The 18227-nt window shown below is 39.7% G+C and overlaps 1 protein-coding gene across 1 annotated transcript in view; it reads right to left on the reverse strand.

Moving 5' to 3' along the window:
- Positions 1 to 18227, reverse strand: part of hmcn1 (hemicentin 1) — a 543993-nt gene that overhangs the window by 230804 nt on the left and 294962 nt on the right. The window contains exons 31-37 of the mRNA XM_080195726.1: positions 13832 to 14110; positions 11204 to 11488; positions 9153 to 9261; positions 7216 to 7385; positions 6422 to 6576; positions 6107 to 6230; positions 623 to 724 (exon numbers count right to left, since the gene is read on the reverse strand). Coding sequence (XP_080051852.1) covers positions 623 to 724; positions 6107 to 6230; positions 6422 to 6576; positions 7216 to 7385; positions 9153 to 9261; positions 11204 to 11488; positions 13832 to 14110 — 1224 coding nt within the window. The remainder of the gene's footprint in view (positions 1 to 622; positions 725 to 6106; positions 6231 to 6421; positions 6577 to 7215; positions 7386 to 9152; positions 9262 to 11203; positions 11489 to 13831; positions 14111 to 18227) is intronic.

Here is an 18227-nt window from a genome sequence, read left to right on the forward strand (position 1 = left end):
CACTGATTTCTGTGGCACACCACTTGTTATATCTTGCCAACTAGAAAAAGACCCATTTGGCTAGTTTTCTCTCATGCTCTAGTTTTTCCCTCCTTAGCAATCTTTTTATCGTTCTTTGATGTCCTTTATATCCTGACCAATCTTCTGACCCACCAGTCATCTTTGTGCAACTGTATGCTTTTTCTATAACTTTACTACGGTTTTTAACTAACAATCTACAGTGACTGAGCCTGACACAACCATCACCTGGGACAAAATCATGAAAGTGTTCATTTTGGATGCACTTACAGTGATGGCACACATTGCATTCCAAACATATCATCATTGTTGGTGTCTAATGCAGTTTGGAAACATCCTTATTAAGCAATGCCACACTGCATGATACTGTTGCAAAGTTCACATATATTGGCTGTGATTTTTTTTTGGGCAGGGAAGGTCAAACCAAATTATGCATTATTCTGAATTTCAGCCCAACTCAAAAACTATTTAAATAAAGATATGCAGTAAAATTTAAACACAATAATCAAACTATATGCAATTAATACAACTGGAAGGAGGAAATCAGCTGATAGCTGTAGAGATAGATATCACTGGAGTATGTGTACAAGTTTCTCAGACCTACCTGGTAGTGGATTTCCTGATGTTTTGCATTTCAGTTCTATTGGATTTCTCACAATCACTGTCTCATTTAGAGTTAGGCCTCCATCTTCAATGCTTGGAGGTTCTACAAAGTCAAACAAAATAGATTCCCATGGATAATGGTTCAGAAGAACTCAGCGTCAATATGAGGTGGTTGAAGCACTTATACATTTAAGGAGAGGCTTGATGCACAGCTGAGGGAGAAGTGAACAGAGAGATATTGGGGGTGGGGGTGGTATGCAAAGAAGTAATTAGATGAGATGAAGCTGTGGTGGATTTTAACACCAACCTAGGCTGGTTGGGCTAAATGGCCTGATTGGATGTTTTGGTTCCTACGTAATTCTGTATAAAGATATTAAATTTTCCAATTATTTTTTTCTTGAAAAGAACCCAAAAAGCTAATGGTTTTCACAATCAATTTTCTTTTTAGTAGAATAATAATCTTTTCTAATAGAATAATTAAAATTTCAAATCAATGCAATTGGATATTTTCTGCAGTATTGGTGTGCATTCCCATAAGTGATCCCTACACCCTATGTTCAAGTATGTGTCCATATTGCCTAATTTGATACATAATATCCTTAACATAACAGCACCCCGGTGATCTGAACACAATATTAACCCAAAATTCGGATGGTGCAATTGCAATGAGTTTATTAGTCTGTAATTGAATGCAAAAGACCAAATTGTAGCAAGGAAGAGATACACTGAGTATGGTGCATCTCCAGCGATTTGCAGCACGAAGTTTGGAGCTGAAGAAAGAGAATACACAAGGCATGTGAAATACCGCAGGACAGCAAATTCTGGGCCTCAAGCACATTTCTCCAAAATGTCTGTGGGTGAACTAAACACACTAACAACAAGGCCTGTTACAAATTGTTAAGCTACTTTTTTTAGTAAGTGAATGTGTAAAATAGTTTTATATTCAAAACTCAATGTTACTTATTTAGTCTCAAACCTATCCTTCTCACCCCTCCACCATGAATATAAAAACTAATCATGATGTGGGTATGCCGGCGTTGGACTGGCGTAAACACAGTAAAAAGTCTGACAACACCAGGTTTTAGTCCAACCTATTTATTTGATAATATTCTCACTAGCTTTCGAGGGGACAGCCTCTTCGTCAGGTGAATGGAGAACTCTCCATTCACCTGACGAAGAGGCTGTCCCCTCGAAAGCTAGTGAGAATATTATCAAATAAATAGGTTGGACTAAAACCTGGTGTTGTCAGACTTTTTACTATAAAAACTAAACCATACAGTCATGTCCTATTTTAGCCCATTTCAGCATTAGGATAAAACAGAGTACAGGGTTTTACAAAGCAGATACTACTCATACTAATTGCTGAACACTCCTATATCTGCAACATTCTTTTGGGCAGGAAATTATCAACTGACCCCTGACTCTCTCCCCATGATGCCTTGCAGAGGTTGCTGTAGCAGGGTTGTGTAGTGTCATGGTCACTGTTCTTCTAAAGGCTGGGTAGTTTGCTGCGATTTTATAACTCAAATGCTTCATTCTGGACCACGTCTTCACTTTCAACAACCAGTTCATTATTCAGACACACAGAACATCCATGGGGTCCAAATTTGCACCTCAATGTGCACCTCATCTTCATGCACACGTTTGAATAAGACTTCTTCACCACACAGGACTTTCAACCAATGGTATACACTAGATACATCGATGACATTTTCTTCCTTTGGACTCATGGCAAACAGTCACTGAAACAACAACTATATGATGACATCAACAAGTTCCATCCCACCATCAGACTCATCATGGACTACTCTCCGGAATCGGTTGCATTCTTGGGCACACACACCACCTCAGCACTTCACTGTACCACAAGCCCATGGATAGCCTCATGATGCTCCAATTCTCCAGCTTCCACCATAAACACGTTAAAGAAACCATCCCCTATTGTCAAGCCCTCCATATACACAGAATCTGCTCAAATGAAGAGGATCGTGAAAGAAACCTTCAGATGCTGAAAGATGCCCTCATAAGAACAGGGTATGGCGCTCGACTTATCGATCAACAGTTCCAACGTGCCACAGCGACAAACCTCTTCAGAAGACAAACACGGGATACGGCGGACAGAGTATCTTCATCGTCCAGTACTTCCCCAGATTGGAGAAGCTACGAAATCTTCTCTGAAGCCTTCAACATGTCATCAATGAAGACGAACATCTTGCCAAGGCCATCCCCACACCCCCACTTCTTGCCTTCAAACAACCGCACAACCTCAAACTGACCACTATGCGCAGCAAACTGCCCAGCCTTCCTGTTGGGGAACACTTTATGTGCATTCAGCCTCTGATCTTCGGGTAAGCATTCTCCAAGGCGGCCTTCACGACACACGATAACCAGAATCGCTGAGCAGAAACTGATAGCCAAGTTCTGCACACGAGGACGGCCTCAGCCAGGATCTTGGGTTCATGTCACACTATCTGTAACCCCCTTGACTTGCAAAATCTCACGACTGTTCTGGCTGGAGATACTACACATCTCTTTGACCTGTGCTTAACCCTCTCTCCACTCACATTGTCTGTATCTTTAAGACTTGATTACCTGTAAAGACTTGCATTTCAACCATTATTTTGTATATTGAGTTTGTGTCTTTATATGCCCTGTTTGTGAACATGACTCCCACTCACCTGATGAAGGGGCAATGCTCTGTAAGCTAATGGCTTTTGCTACCAAATAAACCTGTTGGACTTTAACCTGGTGTTGTGAGACTTCTTACTCTCTCCCCATGGGCATGGAGTGGCCAATAGGACTGCCACTTAAACTAACTGTAGACCTGTATCTCTCAGGACAAGGTCCCTAAAAGTCTTTTGCTATTTCTAGTAGTAGGACCATCTTGACTTATTGAGTCCAAGCTGAGTAGAAAATTCATTAAAAGCAAATTTAATCCTACCTGCCCAGTAGAGGCTAGGTACACAGCCAATTAAAATTCTCTGGTAGACCGCCTACTCTGTTCCCACTGTCTTCTAATATAGCACGCTCTTCAAAATCAACAGCAAGTCAGGAGATCTAAAGCTGATGGGGTTCTTCTTCAGATTATGCAGATTGGAGTCTGATAATGTCACCGAGCAATGACAATTATTTTAATCAAGCCACTGTGGCTTTCCTTTTAGGTGAAAACAACAGGAAGAGTTGGCCCCTGGCCAATCTAATACATTTTTTAAAATTCCCCAGGTCCCTCAGGGCACTAAGCCGTCCCAAAATCCCTTTCCAATAACTTACCGTTGAAGTGGTGGAGGCTACCTTGCTAAATATTTTTAAGACGCGGGTTGATGGGTTTTTGATAAGAGAGGGGATTAAAGGGAGATGGCGGGAATGTGGAACTGAGCCACGACAGATCAGCCATGGTCTTATTGAATGGCGGGGCAGGCTCGAAGGGCTAGATGGCCTACTCCTGCTCCTATTTCTTATGTTCTTATCTTTCAAAATTGCACTTCTGCACAGCAGCTAGCTGCTGCTTCCCTCTGCTTCATCAGTTTTGTGTCAGGCAACTGGCTGACAGTGTGTAGGTGAATCCCAGGAGTTAATACTGTCTGGGCCTCACATTACTGAGGGAGTCTGCTGCTTACCTTAACCCTCATATGCCTGACCCTTCTTTGGTTAAAGTCTAGTTAACTGTTACAGTTGGAAATGGACTAGCAACTTTTCACAAACTGCTCGGTTAAGCTTTTACAAGTATACCCCATCTGCTGGCTCCTGAGGTAATTTTAATCCTCTGAGAGTTTGACTTAACTTTGGTTAACATTCTTAGCAATGAAGTGAACTAAGATCCTTCCCATGGGAAATTATCAAAAATCCCAAAATATGATGAGGATTATATACAAATCATAACATATGTTGCTTGAGGCCATTTGACAGTAAAACTGTCACACTTGACAAATACAATTTAATCTACCATCTACAACTTCCACAATCCCTATTCCATTACCTGCCAAACTTTCTTGAGACAAAACCTTGTACCAGATGTAAACTTATTGCACAACTTTTTCTGTGATTTGTATTGTATTTATTTCTTAGCAATTACACAACATATTGTTCATTCCATTATTTCTAATACACAATTCTTTAGTCGCCTAGATGGTGTATTGTAACATATTTGTATCTAAATTTTATTTATCTTTGGTTATATACCAACTTCAATTAAACAACATCTTGCACTTATGGAGTGTTTTCAAAGCAGTATCATGTTCCAAGGTGCTTTACAAGAATGTTAGTAAACACTGAACCACATAATAGGACAGGTGACCAAAAGCTTGGGAAAGAGATAGGTTTTAAGATACTCCTTAAAGGAGGAGAAAATCAGAAAGGCTTAGGACCCAGGCAGCAGAAGGCATGGCCATCAATAGTGGAGTGAATAAATTAAGAGTGAGCGAGAAGACAGAAGATTTTGAGGGCTGTAGGAGGCTACAGACATTGGTGGAGGGCCCCTCCCTTTCTCTGATGTTATGCCATTATTCACTTTTTCCCATGACAGGTGCACTTGCTGCGCAATTTGGCTCATGTGCCCCAGCACAGTGTATCTATCTCCCCTTTAAGAGGTGCAGAAAAGCTTTAAACAGGGCAGACTATCTTTAAGCGATCCAAAAGGTATTATATTTGTGGGACCTGGTTGGCAATGGTTGCACAAGAAAATCATTTTAATGAGAAAGCAGTATAAAGTTAGGACTCTGTCCATATTTCAGTCAATGGACTTGGGTGAATCATGCATGGTAATCCTTGTGCTTGTTTTCAAAGGTAATTCAATTTTTATTCAGACAGGAAAGTTGGCAGTTTAATGATATGCTTCAAAGAGATTAAGTACAGGTTTACCATTTCCCATTTTATACACACAATCTCTACTGTACCATCACGTGAGATTGTGGACAGAAGCTGGATGTTCCTTTCACAGTGTGGAGATGCCAGCTTTGGACTGGGGTAAACACAGTAAGAAGTCTCACAACACCAGGTTAAAGTTCAACAGGTTTATTTGATAGTAAACCCACTAGCTTTTGGGGTTTGCCCCTTTGTCAAGTGAGTGGAGAGTTCCACTCACTTGATGAAGGGGCAAACCCCGAAAGCTAGTGGGTTTACTATCAAATAAACTTGTTGAACTTTAACCTGGTGTTGTAAGACTTCTTACTGTGTTCCTTTCACAGGTAGGAGAGGGGAGGAAAATTGAGTTATCCAGATGTCTCTTTCACCTCATGGCAGCCAAGCCAACAAGATGGAAAGGCAGAGAACCAGATCAAGTCATTTAACTGCATGAAATTGGAGAGCAGTCTTAACATTGGTGGGATGGTGAGGGAAGGGCGTAATGAGACTTTAAAGTGGATGGGTGGGGGGAATATACAGCACATTAAAAATGTTATTCATGCAGCAATTAAAATTGTATTAGCAAATTGGATTTTTTTATATTGTAAAAAAAAGTTGGTGTTTATTATAATTGTATCATGCTTACCATGTACATTGAGTCTGATGTGCTGCTGAGCTTCTCCAGCTGCATTAGTTGCTACACATGAATATCTGCCTGCATCCTCCATCAAGGCATTAACAACCTGCAGCATGCGACCTGCAGACTCCAGCTACAGACAGAAACAGTGGCATGCTTAAACGTTATGAATGATTTGAAAGTATGCTTTGTTCTCCCTCTGCTGAGGTACAGTTGGAACTTGGAGCCACTAATTCCTTGCCAACATTCTTATTACATGATTCTAAGCAATAGTTAAAATATTTTAGTGTGCGTAATGCGTCCAGCATATTTCAGTGAACATACCTTAATGTTTCCTCTTGCTGTGTTTACTGGCCGTCCATCTTTGAGCCAGGTAATGATAGGATTTGGAATGCCTTTGGCGACACACTGCAGGGTTACAGTTTTATGTACCACTACTGATCTTTCTGAAGGTCCTGTTGATCTAATTGTTGGTGCGACTGTATTGATGTGGGAAAAAAAAATCAGTTTACATAGAAATGTAAATTAACTTTTAGCTGCTAACACCTGGCAGAAAACTTGCTCACTTGGTGTAAATTATACTCAGAGGACCTGGTTATGCCAGATAAACAGCCACAGAAAATAAAGTAGGTGAGGGGGGTGGGGCTGGGGAGGAGAATCTGGAGCATTGTCATGAGAAATATGTAGATTATTTCTTTAATGAGAAAATACCATTTAATAAGCATTAGGAAATCATGAAAGCAACACAGAATTTGATTTTCATTTATTAAGGAAGATATAGTTCATAAAAAGCAGACTCAGCTTCATTCAGACAACTGATTGTGGACTGAAGCTGGATCATCTGTTACAGAACCCAACAGAGGTTGGGTAGTTAGTCTTTGAAAAAGAGGAATGTATCAGAAGGGTTTCTATCGCTAGTTGCATCTTAGATTCATTCCTTCACAGTATCAATTGAAAAGTGCAATACTGCCTGAGGGCAACGAGATATCTCCAATCACCCACTATGTCAGCTGAAGCTCATTAAGCATTGGCCCTCATGACGCAAGTATAAAGTGCATTAAAATACAAGTTTAAAATAATAAATTTTTTATTATTTGTTCCAGATATGCAAGAGTTACCCTGAACTATGACGTTAAATTCCCGCTGTTGATTCCCTGCTTCATTTGTAGCTACACACTGGTATCTGCCTGCATCAGAGACTTGAGCTTGAGAGATGATTAACTTCTGGCCATTGGCTGAAATTTGAATGCCGGCCATGCTTTTAATAGGTTGGCCATCTTTCATCCATCTAAAATAAAACATTAGATTTAAAAAACATTTAAATAACAATATAATTTCCAGTTATTTATTGTCAGTCCATTTAATAACGATTCACCTTTAAAATCACAATCACAATGTGTAACTCATTTTTAAAACATATTTGCTACCTGCATTTAAATTTTAGGTCCAGATTTCTAGCAGGATTTAACTGCAGCAAATATAAGGACATATGAAATAGGAGCATCTGGGAGTAAGCCACATGGTCCTTTTGATCTGCTTTACCATTCAATAATAGTATGGCCAAACTTCTACATCAACTCCACTTATCCATCCTATTCCCATTTTCCTCAATTTCCTTAGTGAGCAAAAATCTAACTCTTAGTCTTAAATATGCTGATTAGCTGGTTATGGGGAAAAGGCAGGAGAATAGGACTGAGAAAAATATCAGCCATAATTGAACGCAGAGCAGACTTGATGGGCCGAGTGGCCTAATTCTGCTCCTATATCTTATGGTCTTATTTAGCAGCAGCTTGAGCTCTCTAGGTTAGAGAATTCCGAAATTTAAACTGGGCAACTTATTTTCAATCCACAGCCTGTTATAAGGTGAAACCAGGAAAAGCTATTAGTCTAAAATATCCTCAAAATGTTGTCTCTTTATAAAAACAGATTTACATATGCCAGTGGTCTACCGAGGGGTTTAGTCACAGGTGTCCTTGGTTTGCTTATTTGCAGTCCCACTGGTGCAGTGAATTGGTGCATAACAGTCATAAACTTAACTGTTGTAAACATTTTTAAAAACTTTTTTATTCCATTCTTAAAGTTACAAAACGAATGCTCAGAATGGACCAGGCAAGCCCAAATCCATTCTTTGCTCATTGCGTAAACCAAATTCAAATGAATCTAATTCATTGTCCCCACAAAAGAGACAAACAAGATCCAAGCTGACAAGGTAAGGCATTGCACCCCATTTTAGGCTTGATCTGACACTTGATCTTAGCTGAGAGGCATGTTGTAAACCTCTGAAAAACAGCTCAGCCTCCATTCTTCAGCATTAGCATCAGAGTACTTTTCAAAATAACTTCATTGCAGTGTTAATGTAAGCCTACTTGTGACACTAATAAATAAACTTTAAACTGGAGATACAGGATAGAGACTAGTTAGACAGGAACATGTTCTTTAAACGCAGCCTGTCAAGAATATGTCAACCTCAACTCCATGAGTCGACTGAATACAGGCATCTCCTATGATCTCAGGTGGTAGTTATCCACAGTTAAATGGTCTCCCCATTCCTGCAATTTTCCAGAACTAAGTAAAAGTTTCTGGTATTCCTTTAGGAATATTCTGTCTAATGGGGCAGCCCTGCAAGACAAACACCCAGTTTCCATGGGCTAAGCATTTACTTGGTCAAATTCCTGAAAAATTCGTAGAATGTCACTTCTGTACAACTTACAAAGCATTCATATGCACCTGTCTGTTTCAGTGTTTTTGTCTACTACATAGATGAGGAGGAGATCCAGCCTTACAGGTCTCTGTAACTTTTCTCCTTTGTATTATCTTGTGAGCTAATATGGGTAAGGTATTAGGCCAAAGGATCATCAGGTTCAGTGTCACTATCTCTGCTGATATCAACTGCATCCAGTAGAAATGGAAGCAACATAGCAAAATGATATTGATGTCAATTAGAAGTCTTAGACACTGTTTGATTTTCTAATGATGAAACTCCATCGTTATGGCTTCCATCATCACCACTGGCATTGTTTATTCTGTGATGCAAACATTCGCAATAAAGTCTCACATGATATTTGGAGGAGGAGTTCCTGCTGCATCACACTTGAGTTCTAGTGGATTATGGACAAGTACTGTTGTGTCTGTGGCTTCATCACTCCCTTCTATTATTGGTGGTACTGTAGAAATATAGAAAAAGTAGTCTTGAAAGTTTCAGTGCACCCAAGCTACATACATAGTGCAATGCAAAATGAACAATCAACTACCTTGCATTTATTTTTTTTAAGAGTACTGTCTTTATTCCATTGGATGCATCAGGATACTGCACATTATTCTTTGTTGAAGCTTCAATTCATCTGTATATTCTAGAAGCAAACCATCAGCCACTTGTGATTCTCCAGGCCCATAGCGCTCATGCGCAGATTGCACTGGGGCCGGAGAATCACAGGAAAAGGGCCATAACATGGTTAGCGCCAGGGAGAACACCTTTCAGATTCTCACAGCCCCTGTACCCATACATAATCTGGTACACGCACAGCAAGGGCATGAACCAGGTTAGCATAGTTAAATAACTATTTAAATGTACAGGCTCAATTTGGAGCTGGATTCTCCCAGCTTTGGCAATTCATGACCTTTGGTCTCTCTGCAGGAACCTGGTATGAATCACCACGGGTCTCCACAAGCAGAGACTAGTCATGAAGGCTGTGCTGGTGGCTTGGGAGGGGGGATGGCGGGGGGGTGAGAGGCAAAGGCCATTGAAATCATCGGGTGATTGAGTACACGGTTGGGTGGTAATCTGGCTTTGCCCTTTGGCAGTGCCAAACTGACAAGGGGTAGGGCCTGAAGGGGGTGTGTGAAGGGGCAAGACCTTAGGTGACCTCATAATAGGTATCCCTCATTTGAGGGGATGGGGGCAATGCCCCACATGCCAGCAATGATGGATGGAGGAGCTGTGACCGTCATGCTAGCATGTTATGGGGGTGGAAGGGTTGAGGAAGAGAGGGGTTTTGACCCAGACACATTCAGTGATAGTAGGGGAGGAGGGGGCAGTGGGGAAGAGTCAGCCAAGGGTCAAGGATATACCTCATTGTCTGCAGGGAGTTGTGCTGTTGTGGGGAGGTGGGAGGGGAGTGTTGGGGACTGGAGAAAGAGGGAGACCTTCAACATAACTTTGTGATCAGTGCTGGTCTTGCCAGAGTCTTTATGTCTCCATTTCAAAATAAATCCTAGGTGTGGGAGCATTCAGGGAGAATCTGCCCAGGTTCTAAAAAAATTTTGAAGTATGGTTGAATTGTGAACTGAATCACCCCAAAGCACCCAATGGCAATCTCACCGTTTGCCCACTAGAGACAACGTTTAAAACATTTTGGGGGAGAACTCCATTATCCTTTTGAAAATGTCAAAAATTTCTGACACAACAATAACAGAAACCATTCTTTGTAATGATCTAATCCAGATTATAAAGAAGAATTGGAAATAATTGTAAAACCAGAACACATTTTCTCTTTTCAAATTATGACTTGAATAAGAAGAAAGAATTTGACCTGGCCAAATGTTTGCACTAATTTGTTTCTGCAGCTCTCAAAGGGTGAGAGAAAGAAAAACCTTTCACTTAACAGAAATTAGGTCCATTGAGTAAGTGACACTTACTAAGGCTTTAGTCCAAGAACTGAAAAGTGCCTTACTGTAAACTCATGTCCTATCTGGGTATGAACATGGAATTTAATTTAACATTAGTTTAAATTATGGAATGTCATATGTACTGGTAACTGTAAGAGAAACAAAGAAAGATGATCATGGGAAAGATTGAGCTGAAAATATTTTCTGTTGATTCACATCACAATATTAACACCCGTTAGGAGCATTTAACAGTGAAAAATATATTAGATCATTCTTTATGCACCAGTCTGGCTGGGTGTAATTATAACTTCCCAATAAAATTATTCATTTTCAAGAGGTCATGGTTTCTAGCAATGATGTGTCAGCTAGTTACAGTAAGTGGTAAGGTTACCTTTGTGCTCATGGTGGTGTCTGAACCTGGTCTGACCACTTTGAGTGTGGTATTTTAATTGGAAGTGTGGTGGTGCACAATTAAAGCATACACTCTATTTATTTCCTTACCCAAAACATCAATAGTGTACTTTATTTTGCTTTCTCCGGCGATACTGCTAGCCACGCACGTGTATTCGCCTGCATTAGGTACAGATATATTGAGAATCTCTAACTTTCTGCCTCCCTGAAGGACACGGATGTTATCACTCGCTTTCACAGGTACCCCATCCTTCAACCAGGTGAGAACAGGAGGTGGGTAGCCAGAAGCTTCACATTCCAGTTTGATGGAGCTACTCACAGTGACCTTCTTATGTTGAGGGCCATCAGGACTTCCTCCTTCAATATTGGGAGGTACTAGAAAATAAAAAATAATCAAAATAAACATTAAACTAAAATATTTAAAAGATTATACATTCTTTTGGGCAGGGTTTTCATAGAGTCAGGAAGATTCTCCTGACCCTTAAAAATGGCAGGCAGAACCCAGAGGTAGAATTCCACTCCCATTTCTGACACATCTAATTTTTATCAGTAGAGGAAGGGGCAGGGCAAGGTATGATTATTAGGTGAGAAACTCAAACTCAGCAGCATCATTTGAACTTACTGCTAAAGAGACCTCATTTTGGCTAGTCCAAGGACCTTAACCTGAATTGTGGGAGTCACAGATTTGTGCAGTAGATGTAAATTATCTCGAAGGATGGTGTCTATTTAAGCGTACCCACATGAATTTTTTAAAAATCCCCTGCTCTTTAAACATAAAAAAAAGTTTGAAGCTGACAGTGAAGGTTTAAAAAAAATCTCTGCTGGACTACTTCAATTTACAGGCCATCTGGTATGTTTTGAAAAAATAAATACCTTTGGACACGCAGTTTCAATGGAGTTTCTTGCTGAAATTTCCTCAAGGGCTAGTATAATGTCATCATGAATGCTTAGCTAAATTTCTAAAACTATTACCTCAGCCAGGGATTCTCAGCTCACAGTCAAAGTGACAGTTTAAAGAGTATTAAAGAATTTTATTTGGGGCTGAATAGAAGTTGTTTTGCAAAAGAAATTAACCACTTGAAGATTTAAAAGCTTGTACCAGAGCTTTTCCACATTGTAAAATGCGTATGAGTGAGAGCTGAAAGAGCTTGTTAGAAGGTGATTTCATCTCCACATGGTTCCTGAGATCTGCCCATGTTAGATACTGGATAAGCAGTTATGGAGGCGACATTGGTAATATGAGGATGCATGGGTTGGCACGAGGATATGAGGAACTCGGGGTTTGGGGGCGGGGATGAAAAGTTGTGAGGGGTGAGGGCTAGAGGGCTTAACAGTATCCAAACCAATTGGGGCAAAGTCCCAGGGATTTGAGCTGGGCCTTCTAACCATCCTGCCTCAGCACTCACCTAACCTAATGGTCACCTACGATGTGCTTCAGGGGTTGGCAGGCTCCCACTCTTGCCTCTCTGGAGTGAAAATCGGGTCCAACAGGCCCTTTAAACTGCTGAGTCAGGAAACTTGCCTTGGTAGCAAAAAAATAGTCTATTATGTTCATCCCCCAATTACTTAGAAATTATCGTCCTGAATAGGTTGAAGAAGTTGATATCAGCTGGAGTGTTACAACTAGCCTTTGTATTTCCATATTATGGAGAGGGGCAAAAATGAGTCTTCGTTCCTTTTTCTGATAGTTCACTTTCCAGAAACTATCTTAAGAAGAACAGAGTTCCCTTCATGCCTCTGCAAATATTCATTCTCTAAATAACATAATTAAAAAGGTTAATTGATCACTTATCTGATTTGTTTCATGAAAATTGATTCTGTAATGTATTTCAAAACATTCAATTTACTAAGATTTACTCTAGAACGTGCTGGAAGAATGAACTTGCTTTTATATGGCACATTTCATGTTGTCATTGATTTAAGTTTAAGTTTTAAGTTTCTTTATTAGTGTTACAAATAGGTTTACATTAACATCGCAATGAATTAATGTGAAAATCCTCTAATCGTCACACTCAGGCACCTGTTCAGGTAAACAGAGGGAAAATTTAGCACGGCCAATGATTTAGATGCTTTATAGTCAACAAAATACTTAGAACTGCAGTTCTTGTTTTTTTAGGCAAACACACTAACAAATTTGAATATGAGATCCTGGAAATAATAATGAGATGAATAGCCATTCAATTTTTTTTGATGGTGGGGAGGATGAAAAAAGTGCTATCTCAATGAAAATCCTGCCTGTCCCATCAGGGCATGACAGGAGGGAACAAGGTAATCTGAGACTGCAATGGCCTTTGGTGGTGAATAACCTATTGCTGCTCATAGGTTCAAACATAGAAGATAGGTACTTGGCTGAGGCATTATTTGGGAGGCAGCATCTGCAGAGTCATATTCACTATGCGTCACCACCTTTAGGAAATAAAGAAAAATGGAGAGGAGTGGAAAAAAGCAGTGAGCAATAATATTAAAAGATGTGACATTCAATGTGACAAATATTCTTTAAACGCATATATACTTTTAATTTATTGCTTTTTAATTATCCTAAACAATAAAATTATAAATAAACTGATGTACAATTACTGCGGCTTGCTGTGGTCTAAACCTTGAATTTTCATTACACCAAGAAATTGTTATACTTTGTAATTTTCTCTTGTAAAAGCTTGCAAAACAACAAGGAGAAAGAAATAGAGATATAAATGTAAATAAGAGCAAAATTATTACCATACACATCCAACACATAGAACTTTTCAGCAATTCCAGCGATGCTGGTGACACGGCAAGTATATCGGCCTGCATCCGATACATGGGCGCGAGGGATCTGAAGGAAGTGCCCCCTGTTAATATACGTAGCTTGTGGACTGGAGATGATTGGTCTATCAGCTTTGTACCATGTTATAGCAGGCAGGGGAACACCACGAGCCTCACATTCCATGATCACAGGGTGATTCAGCAGAGCTGTCAGGTCAGTTGTGATGTTACCGCCTTTAATACTTGGTGGGACTTTTGGAATAATGATACAAAAACAGTGTAAATGTAATTATAGGTAAATTGAAAAAATAACTTGTAAAATTTTGGCATACCAAGCAACTCCAGCAATAGGATACTCACCTTCTAGTCTTAAGGCAGGCAATGTCATACGTCAGCTTTTACACATATTTAGAATCAACAGGTTTTATTGGGCGAGATTTTACCAGATTTTAATCAGCTGCATGGAATTGGAACTGAACATTCAGCCTATGGAGGGAAATCCTGGCACGGTTGGTGATGTGGCCAGATGGCTCAGCAAGTAATTGTACCACACAGTACGGTACTGATTCACAGAGGCCAAAAAAGCCTCAGACTTGTTTCTGCTGAGTCGGCTGAACTCAGGTGAGGCAGAGTTATTTGGTTTCCGTGCCCCTGGGTTAGGTAGAAGAAATCAGAAACTGACTATTTGATTGAGCCAAGTCTCTTGCATTGTTAGCTAAATTCCAACAGCACTGCATTAAGCTATTGTTAACAGCTGTTAATGCGACTGATCCCTGCGGACCAGTTTGTTGTGAACAGTTCCACACTGATGGTTACAGTTCTGACTGATCAAGTTACATCACTGCCAGCTGCTTGCTAGTTCATTGTCAGTACTGATCTATAATGATATAGCTGTTATTTCTTTTAAAAAAAAGTAATTTCATTAAACTGTATTTAAAGGACAGTTCATGAGCACTGGGGCAATAGAAAACTTTTCATCTGGCATCAAGGGCTCTTGTATAGGATTAAGAACAGTAGGCAGTTCTCTTCGTATCCTGGCTACAATTCCTTTCTCACCCAACACCAAACGAAGACTAATTAATCATTTATCTCATTGTTGTTGATGATATCTTACCATGTGCAAAAGCCTGGCATTTGCACCTACCTAATATTCACTACATTCTAAAGCAACTTGTTCTCTATGAAGCCTTTATGTTTCTGATAGATATGACAAGTCTGAATACAAATCTTTTTTCTTAACTATTATATAAAGATCGCTTTACACTGTGCCAATAATGTACTTAACCATGACCTCAGAATAGTATCCTCCATCACTGTGAAATTTCAATTTGTGTGATCAAAAAGCGTTGTTGCCTTAGATGGTTAATGTGGATGTTTGTTTCTGTCCAATTATATGGTACGGAACATTAAACTATGACTTGGAACTGGGGAGAGAATGCTCAAATGTACTATTATTAGGCCATTTGCAGTTTACTCCACTTTGGACCCAGCCATAACCCATATCCTGATATGAAGGAGTAAGTTATAATCTAGTGATTCCCAATGTGTTATCATAGATTACAGCTAACCCTGCATTCACTGACATGGACAAGGAATGCCTATGTTCAAACACCAAAAGATATTTGGGTAATACATCAATATTTGGCCTACCTACATATCTCAATACTTTCAACAAAACATAAACAATCCTCATTGTCATGAAATCTATCTAATTAATACAACTCTTCAAGGAAGTTGAATTAATCACAGGTACTCAAAGAAGTGATTTTTTTTCCTTGATTTTAAAATGTGACTGAACATGTATTAATGGATATTAATCTAATGAGTAATTTACAACCAATATAACAAAATAAGTTATATTTTGAATCTGACAAAATCTGACCATCAGCATTTTATTTCTATCTGATATTTAAAAATGCAACCAAACATTATCTGTAAGTATTCTTTAGCAATGAATGTGTTAACTATATTAGCCCAGATATATCATTTATGCAGAAGTGGGATTTTTTGATGTATCTATGACGTCTAGTCTCAGAGCTATGTATATATTTATGAATGGCTCCTTCGTCTCCAGAATGGAGTCCAGCAGTACTCATGGGTGGACATCTGTGGCAGGTTTCAGACTCCTGCTGCAGTTGATTGTTGGTAAAATTACATTATTGAATTACAGAATCTTACAACGCAGGAGACCATTCAACCCATTATGCTGCATCAGTTCTTTGAAACAGTAAATAGTCCAAATTCCTTGCTGTTTGCCATAGTCCCCATGCAAATATTTCCTTTCTAAGCATGCATCCAATTTTCTTTTGAAAGTTATCGAATTTTCTTCACCATCTTTTTCAGGCAAATCATAATAACTTGCTCCGTTAAAAAGAATCTCAGCTCCGCTCTTGGTATTGTGTTTTAATTTTAAATGTGCACTGTAGGATTCTATGATTCTAAATATATTTTTTCATACTTCAACCCTTGCAATCAACTGTGAGCTTCTTGGCATTTCAACTCTCTTCTCCCTGTCTTTGAGAAGGGACACGGCTGGTATGGTGGCACAGTGGTTAGCACTGCTGCCTCACAGTGCCAGGGACCCACATTCAATTCCTGGCTTGGGTCACTGTCTATGTGGAGTTTGCACATTCTCCCTGTGTCTGCATGGGTTTCCTCCAGGTACTCCAGTTTCGTCCCACAGTCTAAAGATGTGCAGTTAGGTGGATTGGCCATAGTAAATTGCCTCTTACTGTCAGGGGGCTAGCTAGGGTAAATGCATGGTGTAATGGGGATAGGGCCTGCGTGGGATTGTGGTTGGTGCAAACTCAATGGGCTCCTTCTGCACTGCAGTATTCTACAATTGTAAATTTATTTTTTCATATTGCAACCCTTGCAATCAACTGTGGGCTTCCTGACATTTAAACTTTAAACTCTCTTCTCCCTGTCTTTGAGAAGGGACAGGGACTATCAGAAGTCCCTGGTATCTAGTGCTGCTTTTGAGAAATGATGGATGATACATTCTATGACATATTTCTATTGTTTGCATATTATTTCACCATACTTTCCCATGTTTGGGCAGATGTGTTGAATTTCTGCTCTGATGTGAATAAACAGGAATGTGATTGAGGATGCAAAGGAATGTATCCCATTTCCATTTTCCACTCTGGCAGGCAGAGATCATGTTGTTTGTGTGTTCAGTTTAAATACAACAACAAATTTACATGATTGTCCAAAGATTCTCAGGTTTTTAAGAATTCTTGCCCAATACATGGTTGAAACTGCAGAATTCTTGTAAACACCCAAGCATATTGAGAGCTTAACACCACATTTACATAAATGAATATTAATCAATTGTCACGCCTATGGGACAAATATATTTAATTTTTCAAAGGATTGTTCTTCTTTATTTGGTCCTTTTGAGAGTATGGAGAGTAATTTAGAGTATCCAATCCTTCATGAGAAAGGAAAACAGGAATAAAACATGGTTAAATAATAGCTGAGCACAGTATTCTAGTTAAAACATTAATTTTCAAGCTTTGACAGCACTTCTGCTCAAGATAACCTAGCAACACAATGATTCTAAAGCATTTTTGTCAGTCAGCATGTTTCATATTGTAAATTTATCCATCTGCTTCTCATTTGATGTTTGGCTAATCTGTTGTGACTATTCTTCACAACCAACATCTGGTTTCCCTCAGTGCAATGCAAGCTTTCTACAGGCATTACAGTTGTCAGTCTTCCTATTTCTATGCACATGACTTTATAAAAAGCTATGGATGGAATGACTAATTTGTTTGCTTTCTCTGCACCATTCCCAACATTTGGTTGTAACTGCTGTCATTCAACTTCGCATAAGGACACCTTCATCCCTCCACACAGTCAATCAAATAATAGCTGAGGTGGGCAGCACAGTGGTTAGTACTGCTGCCTCACAGCGTCAGGGACCCAGATTTGATTCTGGGCTCATATGATTGTGTGTGTGTGTAGTTTTCACATTCTCCCCATGTCTGCGTAGGGTTCCTCCGGGTGCTCTAGTTTCCTCCCACAGTCCAAAAATGTGTGGATTAGGTTGACTAACCATGCTAAATTGACCCTTAGAATCAGAGGGATTAGGGGACAGGGCCTGGGTGGGATTGTTGTCGGTGCAGGCTTGATGGGCCAAATAGCCTCCTTCTGCACTGTAGGGATTCTATGATTCAATGATGAAATTTACATTTTAATACTTTCTCATACTGACTGGGAAACATTTTATGATTTGCAAAATTTCCTTCATATCCATGCTTACCTGGTAACAAACCCCGCGCCCCCCTGCCATTGGGTGAGAGTGAGGCAAAAGCACACTGAACATTCACTGCACCATTCACTGCCCCATCTTGGCTTGAGTCTT

Source organism: Carcharhinus amblyrhynchos, chromosome 9 (assembly GCF_965287045.1).
Source record: "Carcharhinus amblyrhynchos chromosome 9, sCarAmb.v2.hapA, whole genome shotgun sequence".
Taxonomy (NCBI): Eukaryota; Metazoa; Chordata; class Chondrichthyes; order Carcharhiniformes; family Carcharhinidae; genus Carcharhinus; species Carcharhinus amblyrhynchos.